At 37.8% G+C, this 21,847-nt stretch overlaps 1 protein-coding gene across 2 annotated transcripts in view; it reads left to right on the top strand.

The window, feature by feature from the left end:
* ptprfa (protein tyrosine phosphatase receptor type Fa) overlaps positions 1-21,847 on the top strand; it is a 229,810-nt gene that overhangs the window by 195,790 nt on the left and 12,173 nt on the right. For both annotated transcript variants that reach the window (XM_079628592.1, XM_079628591.1), the window contains exons 19-26: positions 3,851-4,008; positions 4,926-5,038; positions 8,870-8,967; positions 14,364-14,487; positions 14,767-14,942; positions 17,695-17,814; positions 20,783-20,937; positions 21,038-21,323. In XM_079628592.1, coding sequence (XP_079484718.1) covers positions 3,851-4,008; positions 4,926-5,038; positions 8,870-8,967; positions 14,364-14,487; positions 14,767-14,942; positions 17,695-17,814; positions 20,783-20,937; positions 21,038-21,323 — 1,230 coding nt within the window. The remainder of the gene's footprint in view (positions 1-3,850; positions 4,009-4,925; positions 5,039-8,869; positions 8,968-14,363; positions 14,488-14,766; positions 14,943-17,694; positions 17,815-20,782; positions 20,938-21,037; positions 21,324-21,847) is intronic.

The following is a 21,847-nucleotide window of genomic DNA, read 5'->3' as shown; positions in this document are numbered from 1 at the left end:
ATGGTTGGAGTCAGTCAGAGAAGCATTACTCACGCTGTGGGATGTGCTTCCGTCTGAGGTAGTGCCGATTAAATTGATCACTATGAAAGTTTCCCACTGACAGATTCCCACAGGGCTTTAAGACGCTCTCTTCCTCCGCTGTCACGCAAGCGCTCAGAAGAGAGACAGAGCTGAGGATGAGGATGAGGATGATGATAGTAGCCCAGCAGATCTACGGCCCTGTGGTTTTTGCGATGTGAGAAATGTAGAATTCAGATATTAAAGCGGAATTTACTTTATAACACAGAATCTGGCAAATTTCGGATTAATAAATGAAGAGTAGGGCTGTACACTTCATGTCGTGATACACTTCTGTACACTTCAAAATCATGATATGGTTTAGTGTCTGTGAATATTTAAAGGTACAATATGTAGGATTTTTGAAGTAAAATATCCAAAAACCACTAGGCCAATGTTATATATTTTGTTTAGTTGATTACTTACAATATCCCAAATGTTTCCAACTATTTGTAAATCGTGAGAAAATTGCAATTTTAACCAAGGAAACGGGGCATGTGAGCCGGGGTGAGGGAGCCGCCAGTCAATGGCGTCATATTCCGCAATACCCTCGGTTTTTCCGCTCGTACTGCCATAGTAACCATGGCGACAAACGTGGACAACTGGGTTATGCCTAGCAGGACGCTCACGCTGTTGTTGTTTTGTTCAAACATTATTCGGCAAGCAGACCTTGAGACAAAAAGAGGACTAAAACGAAGATCAACATCTTTCGAGATGCCAAGAGCTCCGCGACTAACTTCGACTTGACAGAGACGCGAGTGTTGCATGTACTTTATTAGACAGGTGAGCAAATGTACATACAACTAATCAATGTTATTTAGTTCAACATGATGAAATGTTAGAATATGATCTGTATGTTATTTTAATGTTGATCTAGCTTACTGCTAGTCTCATATAGCCAACAAACAACCTAACTAACAACATTCAACACACTCAAATGCCGTTTAGTGTGATCGTGTAACTGTTAGAGCGAGTGAAACATCGCTGCGTTACCTCACAAGTTTAATTCGTCTAATAAACTGACCTGTGTGAGTAATAATTCAGCACTTGCGTGTAGTTCGGTAGAATAAAATGTCCATATTCCTTTATATCCGCGGGACTCGTGTTGCGTGTGGTGCTGGTATAGGCTACGTCTCTCATTAGCAATCGCGCCCTGCTTTATACCACAGTCATGATAAAAACATCCGTGTATTCACTCATCCATAAAAGATCCATCAGCTTGACGACAAGATTCATAATCCGCTTAATGCTTTGTGTCATCAATATACGCCTTTGTTATTGTAAATATTGTAATTTCGCCTGGCGGCGAAAAATCCTACATATTGTATCTTTAACTGCTAAAGACTGCTGTTTAAATATGAAGTCTGCATTATGCGTGTGGATGCTATATTTAATTTGAAACAGTTGTTCATTGGTGTCAATCATTCAGCCAATCGGTTTCCATCATTTTTTCTGCTTTTACAAGAAAAAAAACAAATGAGATAAGTTGAATTTCTTTTATTAGATGGAGAATCTCAGACATGTATCCTACAGTTTCAGAAGAGATCTCTATGTCTCAATCAATCTGTGCTCAGATTGGTCTGTAGCTAAAAAATAGAAGATTTTACAACTATCAAGTTCTATGACTAAATGGTCTGAGCTGCTATCAGCATTTCATTTTACAGCTCTACGTTCTTATTGCATCTCCACTATTGACTCAAATGAAGTCTCCCAAGCAATGCAAGAGCAAATACAAAGAAATAAAAATTCCCTTTGGGTATTCCTCACAGCTGTGTCGAATTAGATACGAAAATTGTTCTTCTGAAAGATTAGTGGAGGCATTTATATTTAGATAAAACTCACCTGGTTCATCTCAGATTGTGGATGAAAGGGATAGACGTTCAAAAATGCTAAATGCTAATACTAAAAACTTTTTTTTGAGTATTGCACTGCATAAAATTATTTTTTTACTCAGTAGTTTTGACTTGTTTTCCATTACAAATATTTAAACATTCTTAAATCAAGATACATTTGCTTGAAAAGCAAAATTACTTAAAATAATTAAGCCTTATTTAAAAAAAAAAAAGATATATATATTTATATAGCGCTTTTCTGGGTACTCAAAGCGCTTTACATGGAACAGGGAATATCCTCAACCACCATAATTTTTTAGCAAAAAAATTATTTGAGTTCATGCTTAAATCAAGAAGACGTCTGTCAGTGAGGAAAAAAGGGAAACCGGGAGTAAGTGGGCGGGGCACCTTGTCACTCACATGAGATTGACCAATGACAAACCACAACCATCTAACCATCCAATCAATTCCACACGGACAAAATAAAGTCCCGCCCTACAATTTGTCTTCTGTTTCACTCAGATATACATCACTATAGTGAAGAAAAGACTAGCACAACTTCCATTTCATGCTGACTTTAAAAAAAAAAATTGCGATCTCATATTTTGCGGTGTGTTGTTCCAAACCTGTAAATGATGACACCATTTTCATTTTTGGGTGAAGGTTTGCTTTAAGCGCGGTGTTGATTCTGAGCTGCTGTAAATGTGTTCTGGCTTCTGCGGTTCCTGGTGTCGCTTCCGGAGGGAATGCAGAAGGTGTCGCACTGATGGGATTTGCTTGATGATGCGTAACCTCCGGTTCTCAGTGGGATGGAAGAGGTTACCCCTCCCTCAGCCCTTTCTCCCGCTCTCCCTCTATCTTCCTGTTTCCATCCCTCTTTCTCGCGCGCCCTGCTGTGATGTCTAAAAGGTGTTACTAAGACGATTATTTGCCAGCGTTTGTGGAAGGAGACTGACTTCTGTGCGGATTTGAAGAGTTGAAGGCTTTCCTCATGCTCCGCTCATACACCCTTCAATAGTTTTTCAGTCTGTATGTGATCACTAAACCTCAGTAAACACCACATTAAGGCCCAGGTGTACTGTAGAATACACAGCTGTATAGATGACAGTGTGACGCTCCTCTCCGTTCCTAAAGCTGAAAAACACTTACTTTTACACACCAAATTCAGCCTATATATGTGTATAGGACATGACATGGATTACAGCAACACCAAAAACTAAATATATTACAATATTTTAGCTTGATCTCTATCAAGCCCGTATGATGCATTATAATGGTATTCATTAAGTATTATTTCCTCACAAGTATGTAATTTTAAGTATATCCTTTGATTTAAAAGCATATGCTTGAAGGTTTGAAATTAGTTTTATATGCATACATAATTATATAGACATTTATACTTTATATATGAATTTCTAAATAATACAAAACTATTATTTATAAAAAAAAATGTATGCTTAAATTTGATAAGTAAAATTAATTTGAGTTAAAATAAATACAATTATTTTTTATAAATGATTTAAGTTTTAGGTTTTCATTCATTTAAACTGTGATTCATGAGTTGAAAGTTAACAATTAATTCATTATTAAAAACATTTACTTTAAAACAATTATAAAACACCTACTTAAAAATATATATTTTTAAACATTTTATTTGTGTACCTGCATGTCATCAGAGAACCATGAACATGCAAATGTGTTTTTAAATTATTGAAATACATTAAAATCTCAGGGGGGCTGCAAGTGAATATTTTAGGTTAAAGAGATTTAGCTAACAACAACAAAAAGGAAATCCCTGATTTAATATTTTATCTCTGCATAATTTCCGTACTTTATTTGTGTTATTTCATAGTTTGACTTTACTATTATTCTGAAATGTGGAATATAGTCATAATAAAGAATAAGTAGCTGTGCCGAAACGTAACTATTTTGCTTTCTCCTCCTTCTTTCTGTATCATAAGATGTTCACGGTGAGTCCTTACTCTGATCCCATGATGGTGAAGCTCCACAGCGGGATGTCCCGTCACGTTGAGGACCCAGAGATGCTGTGGGTGATGGGACCAGTGCTGGCCGTCGTCCTCATCATCATCATCGTCATCGCCATCCTGCTCTTCAAGAGGTGCGGAAAACAAAATTACTTTACTGGTGCTTTTCCAAGAAAAATGCAATCAGTCATCCTGCACTGAGATCATGGAGAAGCGTATTTTCTGCTTAAGTGACCATATTTTCCTTTTGGCCGTGCGTTGCAAACACAGTGAGTTTACTGAACTGTCAGGTATAAATAGCCGGTCTCTCTCAGAGACATTGCTGACTCACTGTTAGAGTAGAAAATCGAGATTCAAGAAACCGCTGTGACAGTCAGCAATTTAACAGTGTTTTTTCTTAAGACACTCTTTTTCTGGATACTTTCACTAGACTTTAATGATTAAATAATAGTCCTTTACTTTTTGAACTAGACTGCAGAATTGATATTTTCCCCTCACACAATAAAAAAGTCATAATAGCACGTCTGCCAAAATCTGATAATAGCTACAGATAAAAAGTACCACTCTTCTCAATTATAGCCGAATTGAGTCGGTCTTATTGAACAACAAGAGAATCAAATGCCCTGGGTTCAAGGTATATGTCTATTGAGTGAAAAGAAAACTCATTTTGCAAATGTCAGCTAGAATCGGAGCTCATTAGTAGCAATGGCATTTCCACATTTCTGACAAATTCACCCTACACACACCGTCTGTGCAGTTTTCTTCCTGTGACATTTTCCCTTTTCTCCCCTCTTCTTTTCCATCTCCTTCCGCGGGATGCAGCAAACAGGAGAGGTGTGTATCGCATCGAGCGGCTCTCTTTGATCCGATAATAAACGCTTGTTTTTTGTGTTTGGCGTTTCGTGAGTGCAATGGGAGGGTTTAATTGAGCTCAGATTAGTGCTGATGTTCTCCTAACAGATGCTAACACTAAATATCTTGCATATTTACACCTCCACCTGATCTCTGTGTTCGCACGCTCATGTTTTGATGTCATTTCCTGGCTGCACAGGAAGCGCTCCTCTCCCTCGGCTAAAGATGAGCACTCGGCTGGAGTTAAAGATCACTTACTGGCCCATTCCTCTGACCCGGTGGAAATGAGGAGGCTCAACTACCAGACACAAGGTACGTCACCACACTCGTAATGAGCGAGGCTATGAGCTCATCACATTTACAAACACAAAAATGTGTGTTCTGAGCCATAGTGACTTTCCATGCCAACTGTGGTCATTCTTAAAAACAAAGCACATGTGATACTTTACGTGACTCGCAAATATTATATACACTATATATCCTGTTAAATTTACAGGAAAAAACAGCAGATGTGGTTGCCAGAAATTCACAGTAAAACAACAGTGAAAATGTTTCCAGTATTACAGGAAGGCAAACTGGTGCCTGCATTTTTACTACTGTATATTTTATTAAGTTATATATATATATACAGTATTTGGTAACTACTTGAACTACCAAAAATTTGCTTTGTACCTTCAAATATACTGATAACCTGTACATTTTAATAATAATAATACAGGTAATGTACACACAACACTGAAATAATGCAACATAACCTACCGATAACAAAAATGAAACCAAAGTATTTAAATAAAATATAATCATGTCCTGTGTCATGCAGGGACTTCTTTGAATGTCCTTTTACTGTTTTTCACGATGAATTATACCAAAAATGATGGGCAAAACCCATAATTTTTTACAGTATTTTACTGTCAAATTATATATAATGCAAGTTAATAGTTTTGTAATACCCTATATGGTTAGGTCGCTTGCAGATTATAGTATTTTTTTGTAAAAAATTAAAAAATTGTAGTGTAGCTTCTTCCAAATTCTAAGCTAATATAGCATAGTCAAGCATTAGGAAATACAATACACAAAAATTGGGTAAATTGGGACAAAAATTGGGTAAAATAGTTTAAAATAAAATTTTCATGGGATTGAACTATTTTATTCATACTTTATATAAAAAACTGGTAGTACAGTACTGACTGTACTACCATGGACATTTTGTTGTGAAATCCTTTAAGAATGCATGCAGTACTGCCTCAGAGCCAGGTTGGAAAGCAGCATCATGATACTATCCACCTTTTGTTATGCTTTAAAATGCTCACTTGGTTTTGCAACGGAGCTAAAGTTTCTTTTCAAAACGAATCAGTTTGGGGTTGTTTGGATGTAGACCTCAGAACGAGAGACAGAACTGCTCCCTGGATTTATAGATGTGAGGTTCAGCTGGAGCTGCGGTGTGAAGACAAAACATTATTCACAGAACCACACTGTCAGGTGAAGGACACACACACACACACACTGACAGCTAATCTCAAACACACACACACACACACACACACACACACAGCGGCATCAGATCATATTCCTTCATTCGGTTCAGACTGAGCTTTGAACTTGATGGAAAAATTAAGCAGGATGATTCTTTCTCACTTCCTCCCATCCATATTTTGCTCTGTCTCTGTTTTTTTTTTCTCTCTCTCTCTCACTTTCTCTCTCTCAGGGGAAATTTCCGAATGCTCAGACATTTTGCTGACTTCAATAAGAATCTGCTTTTGCTTCAGTTGCAAAGTGACTCATGTTCTTATGTCAGATTGTTGGGCTGCAAGCGCACGCTTGACTGATGCACAATCTTTCTCATGGCAAAACTGGAGAAATATTCATGTCTGCTTCCCTGCCATAAACATTGATTTTCCTTGCTTGCGAATCTTCAAATGAGGAGTCAGGCTACTAGTGTTGTTGTTTATTTACTTGTGAAAGTTCAGCCTTTGTGTTTCAAAAAGCTTTAGGACACTTTGAAAATGTAAAAATGGCTTACCTCACAGATAAAGAGTGTTTGTAGTGTAGCTACATCTTTGACGTTTCAGGCAAACTGTTCGATGAGATATGCTTGACGTGCAAACCACGCTCGTACTTAGACTGTGCTGTAACTGTGAATAATGGGATACACAAGGAAACTTTTAAACATTCTGTTGTGTTGACATGCTGAAATCCAAACAGTCCTTGATTTCTGAACCAAGTTTTATTATGAACTAAAGGAAGTCAGAGCCTGTCAGACGCGAGGTTGCAGAGCTTTTATTCTTTCTTTGGAAGGTTGTTGTGGGCCGGAGAGGATCAGCTGCTCCTATTAAAGCCCAGAGAATCCTATATAGGATGACTAAAAATCAAGAAATAGTAAGGGTTTGAAAGATTTTTTTTTTACCGAAATTAATACTCTAATTCATCAAAAATGCATTAAATTGATCAAAGGTGATAGTAAAGACATTTATAATGTTACAAAATATTTTTCAAATAAATGTTGTTCTTTTGAACTTTCGATTAATCAAAGAATCCTGAAAAAGTACCGGCGAAAAATGAAGCAACAACTTTTTTCAACACATTTATAATGTTTCTTGAGCAGCAAACCAGCATATTAAAATGATTTCTGAAGGATCATACGACACTGAAGACTGGAGTAATGAAATTGTATATATTCAAATAGAAAACTTATTTTAAATGGGTGCTAATAATATTTTAGGTTATGTTTTTACTGTATTTTTGATCAAATATGTGACCCTGGACCACAAAACCAGTCACATGGGTACATTTTTTGGAATTGAAAGATGTATACATTATCTGAAAGCTGAATAAATAAGCTATAGTGTATAGTTTTTTTGGATATGACAATATTGGCCGAGATACAACTAAAATCTGGAAACTGAGGCTACAAAAAACCCGAAACATTGAGAAAATCTCCTTTAAAGTTGTGCATTTATGTTCACGATTGTGCTGCTTTCACTCACAAAAACAAATGTTTTATATATTTACGGTAGGAAATTTACTAAATATCTTCATGGATCATGATCTTTACTTAATATCCTAATGATTTTTTGCATAAAATAAAAATCTATAATTTTGATCCATACAATGTATTGTTGGCTATTGCCACAAATATACCCGTGCGACTCGTGACTGGTTTTGTGATCCAGGGTCACATATATGTAGCCTTGGTGAGCAACAAAACCATTAAAAAAAATCTCAACTATCCAAAACTTTTGATTAGTAGTGTACTTACTTAAAAAATATCTTATTATGTAGGATTTACATTTTATTTTAAAAAATGTGTTTGAAAACCAAATTGCATGGGATGGGAAAAAAATAATATTAAGCAGTGTTTTCTCAGCCAGCATTTTATAATCCAATCAAAATGCCTCACCCTATATAATTTACACAAAATCTGCACATATACACTTAAACATGCAGGGGAAGCCATTTCATGTCTTCTGCTCGTCTCCTTTCCTCACGTCTCTTCCTCTCTCTTCGGTCAGTGGCATATATCACAGTCCCTCCTCATCTTCTTTCTGCAGGTTCCAGTGCCTTCAGCTGCACCAGCCCTTCAAGTTAGTTTTGCTCTTTCATTCCTGTGTGAACTTTCACTCCCTTCATTTTAAATGCTCCTCCCACCTGTCCATCAAGTCCAAAGTCACGCCCCCTCCTCCACCGCTGGCTGCTCTCAGTTAAAGCGTCCCGTCTCCCACGTCCTCTCAACGGGCCGTCCGTCTCAAACACGGGAGAACACTCAGTGTTTTTAATGTGTGCTCAGGTTGTAGTCCTTAATGCGGATGTCATTTACATGCCATTTTGTTTGTACAGGACAGCTTACGCCACCTTGCTGTTGACCCGGATGTAGTTCATGTGTCAGCCAATGAGCATGTCCGTTCACTGCTTACGTCACTGCCGCTAGCCTTAGCACATGGCATGGTGCTACAAGCTTTCTCCTTTGCCTTCTATTTCTCTCATGCTTTGGGATGTTTCCATGTGTGCCCGTTTGCCCATCTTCCAACTGCCTAAAAACTGTATGAACCCAAGTGTGTTTGTTCCCCACAGTTCAGCCAAGCTAAACAAAGCAAGCCAATAGAAATCTCTGCTATGAGTTCATCCTTTCTTTCTTTTTCCCTGCAGGAATGCGGGAACACCCTTCAGTTTCAGTCGGTGATTTGGCTGACCACATCGAGCGGCTGAAAGCCAACGACGGCCTACGCTTCTCTCAGGAATATGAGGTAACTCGTCCCAAGTCACGTCAGATGAGATGTGAGCAACCTTGAGGAGAATCGTCCTCACTCTCTACCTTCTGTTAAAGCCACCGAGGGATAATTGCTTGATGAAACATCAGAAATTTACATAAAAATGGTCTGCTATGATAAATCAGGACAATGCGAGGAGCAGAACGCATCCATTATGGATTACTTGTGCAGCTGGAAAACACTGACCTACATCTGCATGATTTAAGTTGCAGGACGGGACACGGAAGAGAAGCGTGAAGTAGTTTTAGATGCAGTTTCTCACTAACAGCTGTGTTTCCACTAACAGTGAGGACGTGATGATTGTGCTCGATTTATTATGTCTGTACATTAGAAGCAGATTCGTCTCAGAGCCGTTTATTGCTCCCTGTATGCGCTCAAAAAACAGTTCTGCAGACGCATGGATTTAATTGTGCCAATCATATCTTTTTTTTTTTTTTTAAGAAATGAATGCTATTATTCAACAAGGACACATTAAAGGGGGGGTAAAATACTTTACAGTCAATCTCATGTTAATCTTGAGTACCTATAGAGTAGCTTAAGAGTAAAATTGGTGATTGGCTCTTTTATTTAGAAGGCGGGACTTATTCCGCCATATTGCCTGTTGCTCTTTTTCCCATTCATAAGTATAAGTGTCTTTGTATAAAGTTTTTGGAATAACCCATCAAAATAGTTAATGCAATGGTCACACTTTAAATTAGGGTCCAATTCTCACATTATTATGATTTGAAAGGCACACTATGCAAGATTAATATAATATACCTTAATATAACAGCTTCGAAGTCATTTAGATGGTAAACTAACTTGTTGTAGGGCGAATCATCCCGATAGCAAAGCTGAGGGGGACGCCGCTGGAAAAACCAGCAATGCAGATTTGAAAGGTGGCGCACCCCAAATCTCACGAGAATCACGACTTGCTTTATGGCACGATGTCACATACATCAACTATATATGAAGCAGCCTCTATGGAAGACACTAGCACGCATTTCAGACGTGAATCATGGCAGAGTCGACGAAGAAAAAGAAGAAAGCGCGGTCGGAAGAGTCGCATTAAATACAAGCACTCCACAGCGACTCTAGGGGTCGCTGTTTGACAAAAACGGAAACTGCATAGTGTGCCTTTAATAGCCTCAATAAACTCCTAATTAATGCTTATTAATAGTTAGTAAGGTAGCTGTTAAGTTTAGATTTATAATATTTATAATTTTAGATTTATAAAATTATTTATATATCAGAGATTATTATAAGAGATTTATAATAAGCAACTATTTAATAGTCAGATATAAACTATCTTGGACCCTAAACTAAAGTGTTACCGCAATAAAAGAGCACTTCGATCCATCACTGTCTGTACAGAAAACACTAAAGAAATTGCCACTAACCTGAAAAACATGCAGGAAATTTGTCTTTTTTTAGCGGACTGATGCACCCTAACTCTCGGTAGTTGGGTAAAGCCGGCCAATAAGACTGAAACTGCTCAGTTTGAGTCAGATCTTGGTGATTTTTCTTCCAGAGTGGTTTAGACCTGTGGACTGTCTGACACTGTGACCACTCCAGCTAAACATGTTCACTTTACAATTTCAGAAAGATTATGAACATGAACATCTCATGTATAGCAAGAACTGCTGCATTACTTAAATGTGCTGAAATAGCACTATAAACTCATGCATCTACAGAAGACTACAACTTACACGTGCATACACACACCAGCCCTCACACACACACACACACACACACACACACACACACACAGTCACGTCAGCATCTAAGGCAGTACCCAGATCGCCAGAGCTTGAAATTAAAGCTGGGAAACGACTCTATTAGGAGTGTAGTGAGTGTGAGAGTCACCTGCTTTATTAGACAGCTAATCCTGCAGTGTGTGTGTGTGTGTGTGTGTGTGTGTGTGTGTGTGTGTGTGTGTGTGTGTGTGTGTGTGTGTGTGTGTGTGTGTGTGTGTGTGTGTGTGTGTGTGTGTGTGTGTGTGTGTGTGTGTGTGTGTGTGTGTGTGTGTGTGTGTGTGTGTGTGTGTGTGTTGTTATTATACGGCGAGCGGCTCTTCTGAGTACTTAAACAATCAAGACCTTAATATAGACATCAAATACTGAGGGAGCAACACTGATCTAATCAAACGCCAAATGACTCACATTAAACTCCAATACAAAAGAAGCTAACAGGATAACCAGATAAAGATCGGCTTATGGGGAGGGAATTGTGTACAAAGATGGAGAGAATGTGATATATCTGTAGGTAAATAAAAAGAAAGTGATAGATTGGTGCGAGCCGTCATCTGTGAGAATGTCCTCACCGAGTTCGACATGCATTTTATTTGATATACACTTCTGTTTAAAAGTTTGTTCTCGAGCCTGCTTTTGACTTGCTCAGGAGGCCTGATATACAGTTGGACTGAGTTTTCTGATATAAATATAAGTGTATGCTGTACAGCATGTCGAGAGATCACACACACAGACATAGCTCGTCACACACTCTTCTGATTAGTTGTGGTTGTGTTGTGTTGTGCAGAATTTTGGCCTTTAGTGTGGACAAGCAAATCGCTCATTGAAAATCGTATTATGTCAGGTTAGCACACAATGTTAAGGTGTGAAATCAACAAACACACACAGCCACAAACGAATGCATTAAACATACTGTGCTGTTAGACAGGGTAAGCTGACAAATAATCACCAGCAATATGACAGTTCTTCATAATCCATCTGTTACTAGACAGAACATCAGCCTCAGTTTCCTCTTCATTTCATATACATCTAAAAAAAATGCCATATTGCTCTTCAAATGAACTGTGCATGTCAATGCCCAATGGGACGTGTGTAGCTTCCTTAAGAGCATTTTGATCTCATGTATACACTCGTTCAAAAGTTTGGACCTTTCTTTATTCAATAAGAATTCGTTAAATTAATCAAAAGGGACAGAGACATTTATAAAGACATAACAAATGCTGTTCTTTTGAACTTTCAATTCATCAAAGAATCCTGTATCTCGTTTCCCACCAAAAATATACAGCAGCACAACTGTCTTCGACATTAATAAAAATAATCATAAATGTTTCTTGAGCATCAAATCATCATATTATAATGATTTCTGAAGGATCATGTGACACTGAAGACTGAAGAAATTATGCTGAAAATTCAGATTTGATCACAGGAATAAATTACAGTTTACAATACTCGCATAGAAAACTGTCATTTCCAATTTTTTTCTGTATTTTTGATAAAATTTAGCTAAATAGATTTTCTTTTCCATTTAAAATTGGTAACACTTTACAGTAAGTTTTCATTTGTTAACATTACTCAAATATGTTAGTTAACATGAACATACAGTGATACAAATATTACATTTACTAATACATGATTAAAATCAAAAGTTGTATCTGTTAATATTACATAATGAACCTGAGCTAAAGTGAACTAACAATGAACTAAATACTTTAACAAATGTATTGCTCGATATTAGTTAATGCATTATCATTATAAAGTGTTAAAATGGTATCAATCCCAAATTTTTGACCGTAAGTGTATACTTCACAGATGTCTTGATGTGTTTTGCTGGTAATAACTGAAGTGCAGGATCTTCTGCTATAGATCCAGCATCTCAGAGCTGCAGTAATGTGATGCAGAGAGACTAGAGAGCAGACGTCTAGACCTCACCCCACTGACCCGTGTCTCATCGCTATGGTAACAGCCGGGCAGGATTAGGCGATTGCGGCTGCAAGCGATGGGCAGGTCGAGGTGGAGAGTTGCAGAGTTGCGGTATATCTGCTAGATTTTGCACTGCAGGTGAAAACAGAAATTCAGTTTCTGGTGTTTCACAGTCATCATGAAATCTGAATTAAGGCGAGACACGGCAGGCAAAAACATCGGGGTTTTTTTCACTGGTCAATTTTGAGATTTTGGGCTATTTGTCTTCAATAACATGTCTTCTTTCAGACTTGTGGTGAAAAAAAGTCCAAAATACACATTTAGGTCTTTATTTTACTACACTTTGTCTGTTTGCGTCTGTAGATTTCTCCGAAATTCAACAAAAGTTGGCGTTCTAAATCAACGCGCTGCTCCGCGATCTCTGTGTTCTTCCTTTAATCACGCACACGTCTGAAAAGCTCTCTCTCTTCTGTACAATGCTGTCGGATCCAAATATGGTCATTTCCTTTTAATCAGCAACCAATCGTGAAAGTTAAACGGGCATTTAACCCTAAAAGCGAAATCTCATTGGCTGATGTCAATTTCTGACTGCGTGATTGGTTCAGATGCATCACGTGACGCGCTCTGACATTTAGATGTGTGTTTTTGACTGTTTTTCTGCTCAGTTAAAGGCCATAAATGCTGTGTTTATAAGTTTTGATGTGATTTAGGTGGTTTGTATTGTTGTTGCTAATTATTTGATAAGATATTGTGTCAATAAATAGTTGTTTCTACTAAAAAAGTATGATTTTTTACATACAAATCTTTAAATGCCTTTTTCTCAAAATGGGTTTTTTGTCATTCTCCAGTATAAACATCTCAGCCTATGTAGCACCTATATACACCAAATTTTCCAGTTATACACTTAGCAGTATTCTGAAGATATGTTCAGAGGGATTTGTTAATAAATCATTCCTGGCCTGATTTATGGGACATTTTAATCCAAACAATATGTCTAAAATCGATTTTTTAAGGCTATGGACAGTATATTTTGATTTCCTAGGTAATGAAAGCATATATGCTGAAATCCCTCTGAACATCTTTTTTCATTTTGTGTGTAAACAAAATAAAAAAATAATTTTGCACCTGGCTTTATCATGTTCAGATCTATCTACCGAAAATATATGCAAAATTGTGCATATTTAATGAGATAATACCTAATTTGCATAATTAAACATACAAATTTCAAAAACTTGTAATACATTTTTTTTATGAACTTGTGTAAGTAATCAACTGAGGAAGTTTCATGGTGATATCTATTATTTTTAAATTGTACCCTATTCACCTGTAGTGTCTCGCCTTAACCCGGGTCTTATTATGAATGGTTAATTGGTGCTCATTATTCTATGCATTTGTAAACTTTCATCAAAATGAAATGAAACGTGCTCCAACGTCCCTTGTTTTAGCTGATGACACCAAACCCGCTTATGTTTAAAGCTCTTCCATCTAGTCACCTGTCTTGTGTATTCCCAGTCAATTCCCTGGTAAATTGTTACACTAATTCCCTTTAACTTTTCTCATTGAAAATCCTGTTACAATAAAACAGGTTTTCATGAGTCAACATGCCATCGTTCGGCTCAACCAATGGCATAAGATTGGGTCTTTTTCTTAATTTACTCTCTCAACGCTGATGGTCTAGATTTCTAACTAACCTTGCTCATGTGTTGTCCTTCTGTCCTGCAGTCTATCGACCCTGGCCAGCAGTTCACCTGGGAGAACTCCAACCTAGAGGTCAACAAGCCCAAGAACCGCTATGCAAACGTCATCGCTTACGATCACTCCAGGGTCGTGCTGACTCCTGTTGATGGTAAATACCAACAACACACACTTTTCTTGAAGAGAAAGTTCAATTGAACAGCACACTCTACATCTACTGAATTCTGTGAAAGGCCTTCAAGTCGTAAATCATGACTGTTTATGAAATATTTTGGAAAATTTCAAAGTACCCTCAATGCTGTTTAACATATTTCAACTTTTTACATATTTCAAAATATTACATTGTGCACATTCCAAGTTGGCCTACCAAGGACATGTTTTGTACAGTGCAATGCTCAGTTAGCAGCCTTTCGATGTGTGTTAACCGCAGGTGTACCGGGAAGTGACTACATCAACGGCAACTACATCGACGGCTACCGCAAGCAGAACGCCTACATCGCCACTCAAGGTCCTTTGCCCGAGACGCTCAGCGACTTCTGGAGGATGGTGTGGGAGCAGAGGACCAACACTATCGTCATGATGACCAGACTGGAGGAGAAGAGCAGGGTGAGATTTCACTCGGGAACTCCTGTTGTCTGGTTCATTGGGCTTTATATGTTTGTGTGGGGTTTTTTTGTGGGGTTTTTTGTATGTCTGGGACTACGGATGGAAATTAGCATTGTGCTAAATCCGGCGTATTTACGTCAATTTCGATTGTACGTTCATTAATATGCACTGTCCCATCTAAAAAAATAAAAATCTATATATGGAACTAAATGCAGGTGAAACTCGAAAAAAGTTTATATTGTGCAAAAGTTAATTTATTTCAGTAATTCAACTTAAAAGGTGAAACTAATATATTATATAGACTACATGCAAAGTGAGATATTTCAAGCCTTTATTTGTTATAATTTTGATGATTATCTCTTACAGTTTATGAAAACCCCAAATTCAAAATTAGAATATTGTGAAAAGGTTTTCATAAGCTGTAAGAGATAATCATCAAAATTATAACAAACAAAGGCTTGAAATATCTCACTTTGCATGTAATGAGTCTATATAATATATTAGTTCAATCTTTTAAGTTGAATTACAGAAATAAATGAACTTTTGCACGATATTCAAATTTTTCGAGTTTCACCTGCAAACTTTCTAGAGAAAATGTAGGAATTATACCGACTATTAATCACAATAACGACTATATATCCAGTGCTTAACATATTTATTAGACCACCACCCAATGTAAGGTTTGTGCCACAGCTGCGCTAAACTAACAGTATTGGTGATTACCAAAATCATGTTTCTGTAATGGTGAATCCACCAGTATGTGTAAGCTCTTTAGTCACAGTTGGCCAAGTCAATGTCCGGACTTGAACAAATTTGGGATTTAGTGGATTCAAAGATAGATTGCACAAAAAAATGATCAAAAACAAGTATTTGGGAACGAAACTATTTGGAAGTCGATAACAACAGAGACTGCGGGAAAGTACTGTACATAAAAACAATGGCAGCAAGAATGCAAGCTCAAGGCCAGAGGACACCATACAAAATATGAAATGTTTTGGTTAATATGTGTGAATAAAGACTATTTAGTTGGTTTAGTTTGTTATTTGCCCCATAAATTACGGTACAATAAACTTTTTAGTTTTAAACAAGTTTTTGACAGATTCCTAAAATATTTGTGTTTTCTCAACAACTTCAGAAACGCATGCAAAACATGTGGCCTCTCCGAGAATCATGTAGAAAAGGAAGTGACCATAAGTGTCAGGTCTATTGAGCAGGAAGTGATGTGTGTGTGTGAGAGAGGGAGGCGTACATGTTCCCTCTCCTGCCGTGTGGCCAGATGGTCATTCTGTTTTACTCCACATGCTCAGTCTCAAAATACATGATCTAGTGTAGGCTTTCTAATAGAAGTATGTACCTCGTGCTTTTTTATATATATATAATTTGTGATATAATATAATTTGTATTAAGTTCAATGCAATGTAGGGACATACAGTGTGTATATATATATATACTTCATATTTACAGGTGAAACTCAAAAAATTAGAATATCGTGCAAAAGTTCATTTATTTCAGTAATTTAACTTAAAAGGTGAAACTAATATATTATATAGACTCATTACATGCAAAGTGAGATATTTCAAGCCTTTATTTGTTATACTTTTGATGATTATGGCTTACAGTTTATGAAAACCTTTTCACAATATTCTAACTTTGAATTTGGGGTTTTCATAAACTGTAAGCCATAATCATCACAATGGACTTTATGCTAATAAAGCAGCTCCTTTGTTTCCTGTCTGCCATTATTGGACAAACTGATTAATCCAGGTGTGTCTGATTATTGTTGTTGGTCAGGCACACCTGGATTAATCAGTGTGTCCCAATAATGGCAGACAGGAAACAAAGGAGCTGGCTAAAGTTCAGGAAGTAGTGCAGCTGTGCATAAAGTCCATTATAACCAATAAAGGCTTGAAATATCTCACTTTGCATGTAATGAGTCTATATAATATATTAGTTTCACCTTTTAAGTTGAATTACTGAAATACATTTTCAGTTTCACCTGTATATAGCTCACTTGTTTTCAGTCGTATACATGCTAGAATACACCAAAATAGAAAGAGAATATACTGATTGAATTGGAAAAAATAAGCCTTGTTATTATGTGCTTTCAATAACAGACTTGTCAAAGAAAATGAATGTGATTGTACATCCTGCTGTGCTGTGTTATCACAGACATACTTTAATGTGCATCCCCAAACATAACAGGATTGTATTCGTTTCACAATATGAAATGTCTTTATTACCTTCTATACTGTCTTAAGATTTGAAGAAGGGAACACCGGGGACGTCCTCAACGAGGAAAATGAAATATGACATTTTTAGAGAAAAATATTTAATATGACAGTTTTTTAGTTCATTCTAAAAATGCAAAAAGTTTAATGGTAAGGTTTTGGTTTGTCCGCAGTATTTATTAACGTAGTGCACAGATTGTACCTGTTCTCTGTGTAGAAGAACAGCAGTGTTTACCGAAGCCCAGATGGGTCACGCTAATGCATCTCAACCCCAGCCATACCGGTCATTACTAACACAGCCCTCTGCGCTCGCTGCGTGTGTGTGTGTGACCCGTGTGTGTGTGTTATCAGAGCCTGAGGTTCAGCACAGTCCTGGACGCTCTGTGGTGCGTGATTTCCCCATCTGTCCCATCAGTGCCAGAGAGAGACCCTCAGGCCCCCAGTCCTGCATTCTCCTCAGCGTCTCTAAAGCAGAAGCACAGCGCCAGTCCTCGTGTGATGCTTGTGTGTGTTTGTGATTGCAGGTGAAGTGTGATCAGTACTGGCCGAGCCGTGGAACAGAAACATACGGCATGATTCAAGTGTCCATGTTGGATACAGTGGAACTGGCCACCTACAGCGTCAGGACCTTCGCTCTCTATAAGGTCTGTGTGTGTTTATAGATGATTATCTTTTTCTTTTTTTCACCACTTTTCATTTTTTTTCAAGTGACAAATTATATTGCATTCAGGATCTCAAAAAAAAAATGTAATGAAAACTATACGCTCTCTATTAGGTCTGTGTGTGTTTATAGATGATTATCTTTTTTTGTTTTGTTTTTTCACCACTTTTCGATTTTTTTCAAGTGACAAATTATTTTGCATTCAGGATCTCAAAAAAAATGTAATGAAAACTATACTAAATTATACGCTCTCGATAAGGTCTGTGTGTGTTTATAGATGATTATCTTTTTTTTTTTTTTTTTTCACCACTTTTTTATTTTTTTCAAGTGACAAATGATATTGCATTCAGGCTCTGTAAAAAATGCAATGGAAACCATACTCAAAACAACTAGTTTTAGATGTTCATGTTGATTTAAATTTGACGCTCAGTTAGATACGCTGCGTTCACACAAATGAATGAAACTTTTCTGCTCATTAATTCTAGAAATGTCTTTCTGTGATGTGGAGGCGTCACACAGCAGAACTGAATAAATGAACCTGGAAATAGTTCCACAAAAACATCCAAATTTAATTAGTAGTGCGAGATGAAACTCCCTCTTGGTAACAAGTCTGCTTGGGTACTAGTTGGCAACATTTTATAAAAGATTTCCCAAATAGAAAAGGATTTTATGACAAATTGTATTGGCTTTTAAGACTGTATATAATAAAAAATTACTGTATTATATTTACTTTTTTAGCATTGTTCATTTTAAATCGGTTTCTCTGTTTTACCGGTTATGATGAAGAAAGTCACACCACACAGCATTTTAACCAAATACATTTTTGAAGAGAATATTTTGCAAATTGTTCAATTTGTCCCATATAAGTCCACCAGTCAACGTTTCCTGGAGAAAAAAATCAGTTTTGCCCCCTCCCTGAGAGCCTTACTATCAAACAGAGGTGCGTTTCCCAAAAGCATTGTTAGCCAACTATGTTCCCAAGTTCTGCCGTTATCAGCAGTTCAACGAGTCTGTGTTTCCCGAAACCATCGTTCTAACGAACATTCGCAAACAGCATCGCCAACTTGTGTGTTTGTAACGACAGCTCTCGACCTGTGGTTAGAAGAAGAGTTTCTAGTTTACATGACATGTGGACTCAATAAATCCTGATCTTGAGCCAAATAAGCAAGCTGACATTCAGTACAATATCTATCTTTTATTTAAAATACATACAAATGTAATTTATGTATTTTAGTTTGTCAAGAGATTTTAAACGTCGTTTTTTGAAGAGTGCGCATGTGCGAACGAACGTGCTCTAGTGCGTAAGAACGAGCCTATGATTGAATCTGGAAAAAAAGCAAATAACTGATAAAAATGAGAAATAGTCATAGATATACATAATGAAGTCTAGATGTCTTACGGCGGAGTCTCTAACGTCGTCACCCGGCGGCCATCTTGTCACAGGCAAGCTTTCTGTAAGGCGAGTGATCTTCACGAACACAAATCCTCTTATCTTGCTGAAATCTTGACGGATTTACAAACGGTTTGGTTTCTTACAAACGTTATTAACGTGGCTATAATTCTGGATGCTCGAACCTGTTGAAATATATAATATTATAATTATTCATAAGTATGCAGTGTCATAATCTCTGACGTTTATAACAAACCAACCCGTTTGAAAATCGGTAGAAATTTTAGCAAGTTATGGTTATTTAAAAAGTACATGCACCATTAAAACATAATGTTGCGAATGAGCGAGCTGACTGTGACAAGATGGCCGCCAGGTGCGGACGTCGACCTCCATTGGCCAGCAGCGCGGACGAGACATCTAGCCTTTATTATGTATATCTATGGAAATAGTCCTCAGATGCCATGTCTGTAATTTATATCAAAACATGTATTGTTAATTCGATCTCAAACAGTTTCATTAAAAGAAGTTATTACTCCACCACGTGCGTGACGTCATAAACCAACATGGTTGAACGACCACACATGGTTTCGGGAAACAGTCGTGACTAGCTAGTTGATTTCTCCAACGATGCATTGTACTATGGTAGTGAAGCAGCGAGTTACGTAGTTGTATGGGAAACGCACCCCAGACTGATTTGCAACTGCAACTATAAGACCTGTTTTGATTGGCTAACCTCCATGTACTAGCATAGTTCATCAGAACAGGCCAGATGAATGCTAAATATATGAAAATGTAGGCAGTCATAACTTTAAGGAATAGTTCACTTTGAAATAAAATTTTGGTATGTTTTATCTTACCTGAAGTGCATCCAAGATGTTGTTGTCTTTGTCTCCGCAGTAGTTTCAATTTTGATATTTTTAGGTCAAACCGTTCTTGTCTGTCAGTCATATAATGCAGGTATATAGGCACTGTCTCTAATAGCATGCAGAGAAAAGTCCAAATAAAAAAAATTCCCCATCGTAAGTGCACATTGATGGCCTAACACACGAAACAAGGGGTTTGTGTGATAAAACGAACAGTATTTATATTGTTTTTATCTCTTTTACACAACCACGTCCATCTGATCTGTTTACACCGGATTTCTTCCCCGGAAACTAATCTAACCGCCTTCGATTGGACGTTGCATTTTTAAACTCAGCAGAAACACGTGTGATTGGCTGTACGGCTCAACGTATGCCTTTGATTGACCTGAACGATGAAGCGAGTAGTGTGTCAAGATAGAAGGCTTACAAATTGGGAATAAGTGAAAACTCAACACTCCCGGATGAGTTCGCGCGAGCTTAGGCCATCAATGTGCACTTACGATGGGGAATCTTTACATTTTTAATTCAAAGACACCTACATCTTGGATGCACTTCAGGTAAGCTAAAACATACCAAAATTAAATTTCAAAGTGAACTATACCTTTAAGTTAACGAGCTCATACCGTACTAAACATACGATTTTATAAAAAAAACAGCACGTTTTTTCATCATATGTCTCCTTGAATCTGTCCTAACAGAATGGATCCAGTGAGAAACGTGAAGTTCGGCAGTTCCAGTTCATGGCCTGGCCGGATCACGGCGTTCCTGAATATCCTACACCAATTTTAGCCTTTCTACGCAGGGTCAAGGCCTGCAACCCACCTGACGCCGGCCCCATGGTGGTTCACTGCAGGTAGACTGTGCTCTCCACTCACATATCTATAAATGTGCTCGTGCATCTGTGAATTCAATCTAAATGTGAGATTTCCCTTGTGTTTTTTTTCCCATGGAAGCGCTGGCGTGGGTCGGACGGGCTGTTTTATCGTAATAGAGGCCATGCTCGAGCGGATGAAGCACGAGAAGTCGGTGGATATCTACGGTCACGTGACCTGCATGCGCGCTCAGAGGAACTACATGGTGCAGACAGAAGATCAGTATATCTTCATCCACGAGGCCCTGCTGGAGGCCGCCACCTGCGGGAACACCGAGGTCCCGGCGCGGAGCCTGTACACACACATCCAGAAGCTCACGCAGGTGTCGCCCGGAGACACCGTCACCGCCATGGAACTGGAGTTTAAGGTCAGAAACACACACGGACACACACATATTCCCGTACATCTTCCTAACCTGGCACGACACAACAGGGTTCCAGTGTCAGTTCTTCTCTCCTCACTGAAAGCAAAACACTGCATGAAGGCACAAAATCACAGCCAGTCAGAATGAATTTGATGATTAGGATACGGCTTCGGATGTTTGTGCACGGAAAACTTCCCACACAGCGCGCAAGTAATGAATTAAACTCCTTGAGCTTGAATATTTAAATTAGCAAGGCTGAAACGTTCATGACAATGCAGCACTAACTGTCCCGAGCGTCATTCACGTCCATGTTCTCACAATTTTGCATTGTTAGAGTTCATAAAAATTTCATAGACTCGCCAACGCCGATTTTTACTTGCATTTGGCGCTTGGCGAGTGTTCATTTTAGTCTCTGAGGTTTATCTTGCCTTTTCAGTAGAGTTGGGAACAGGGTTATTAATTTACTAAAATTATTAAAAACGTTTTTGCTAATTGAAATAATCCTGAAATAAATGTTAAAAAATTAT

Source organism: Phoxinus phoxinus (genome assembly GCF_949152265.1).
Source record: "Phoxinus phoxinus genome assembly, chromosome: 11".
Taxonomy (NCBI): Eukaryota; Metazoa; Chordata; class Actinopteri; order Cypriniformes; family Leuciscidae; genus Phoxinus; species Phoxinus phoxinus.
The sequence above is the reverse complement of the archived record's forward strand: the minus strand, read 5'-3'. Positions and strand labels throughout refer to the sequence as shown.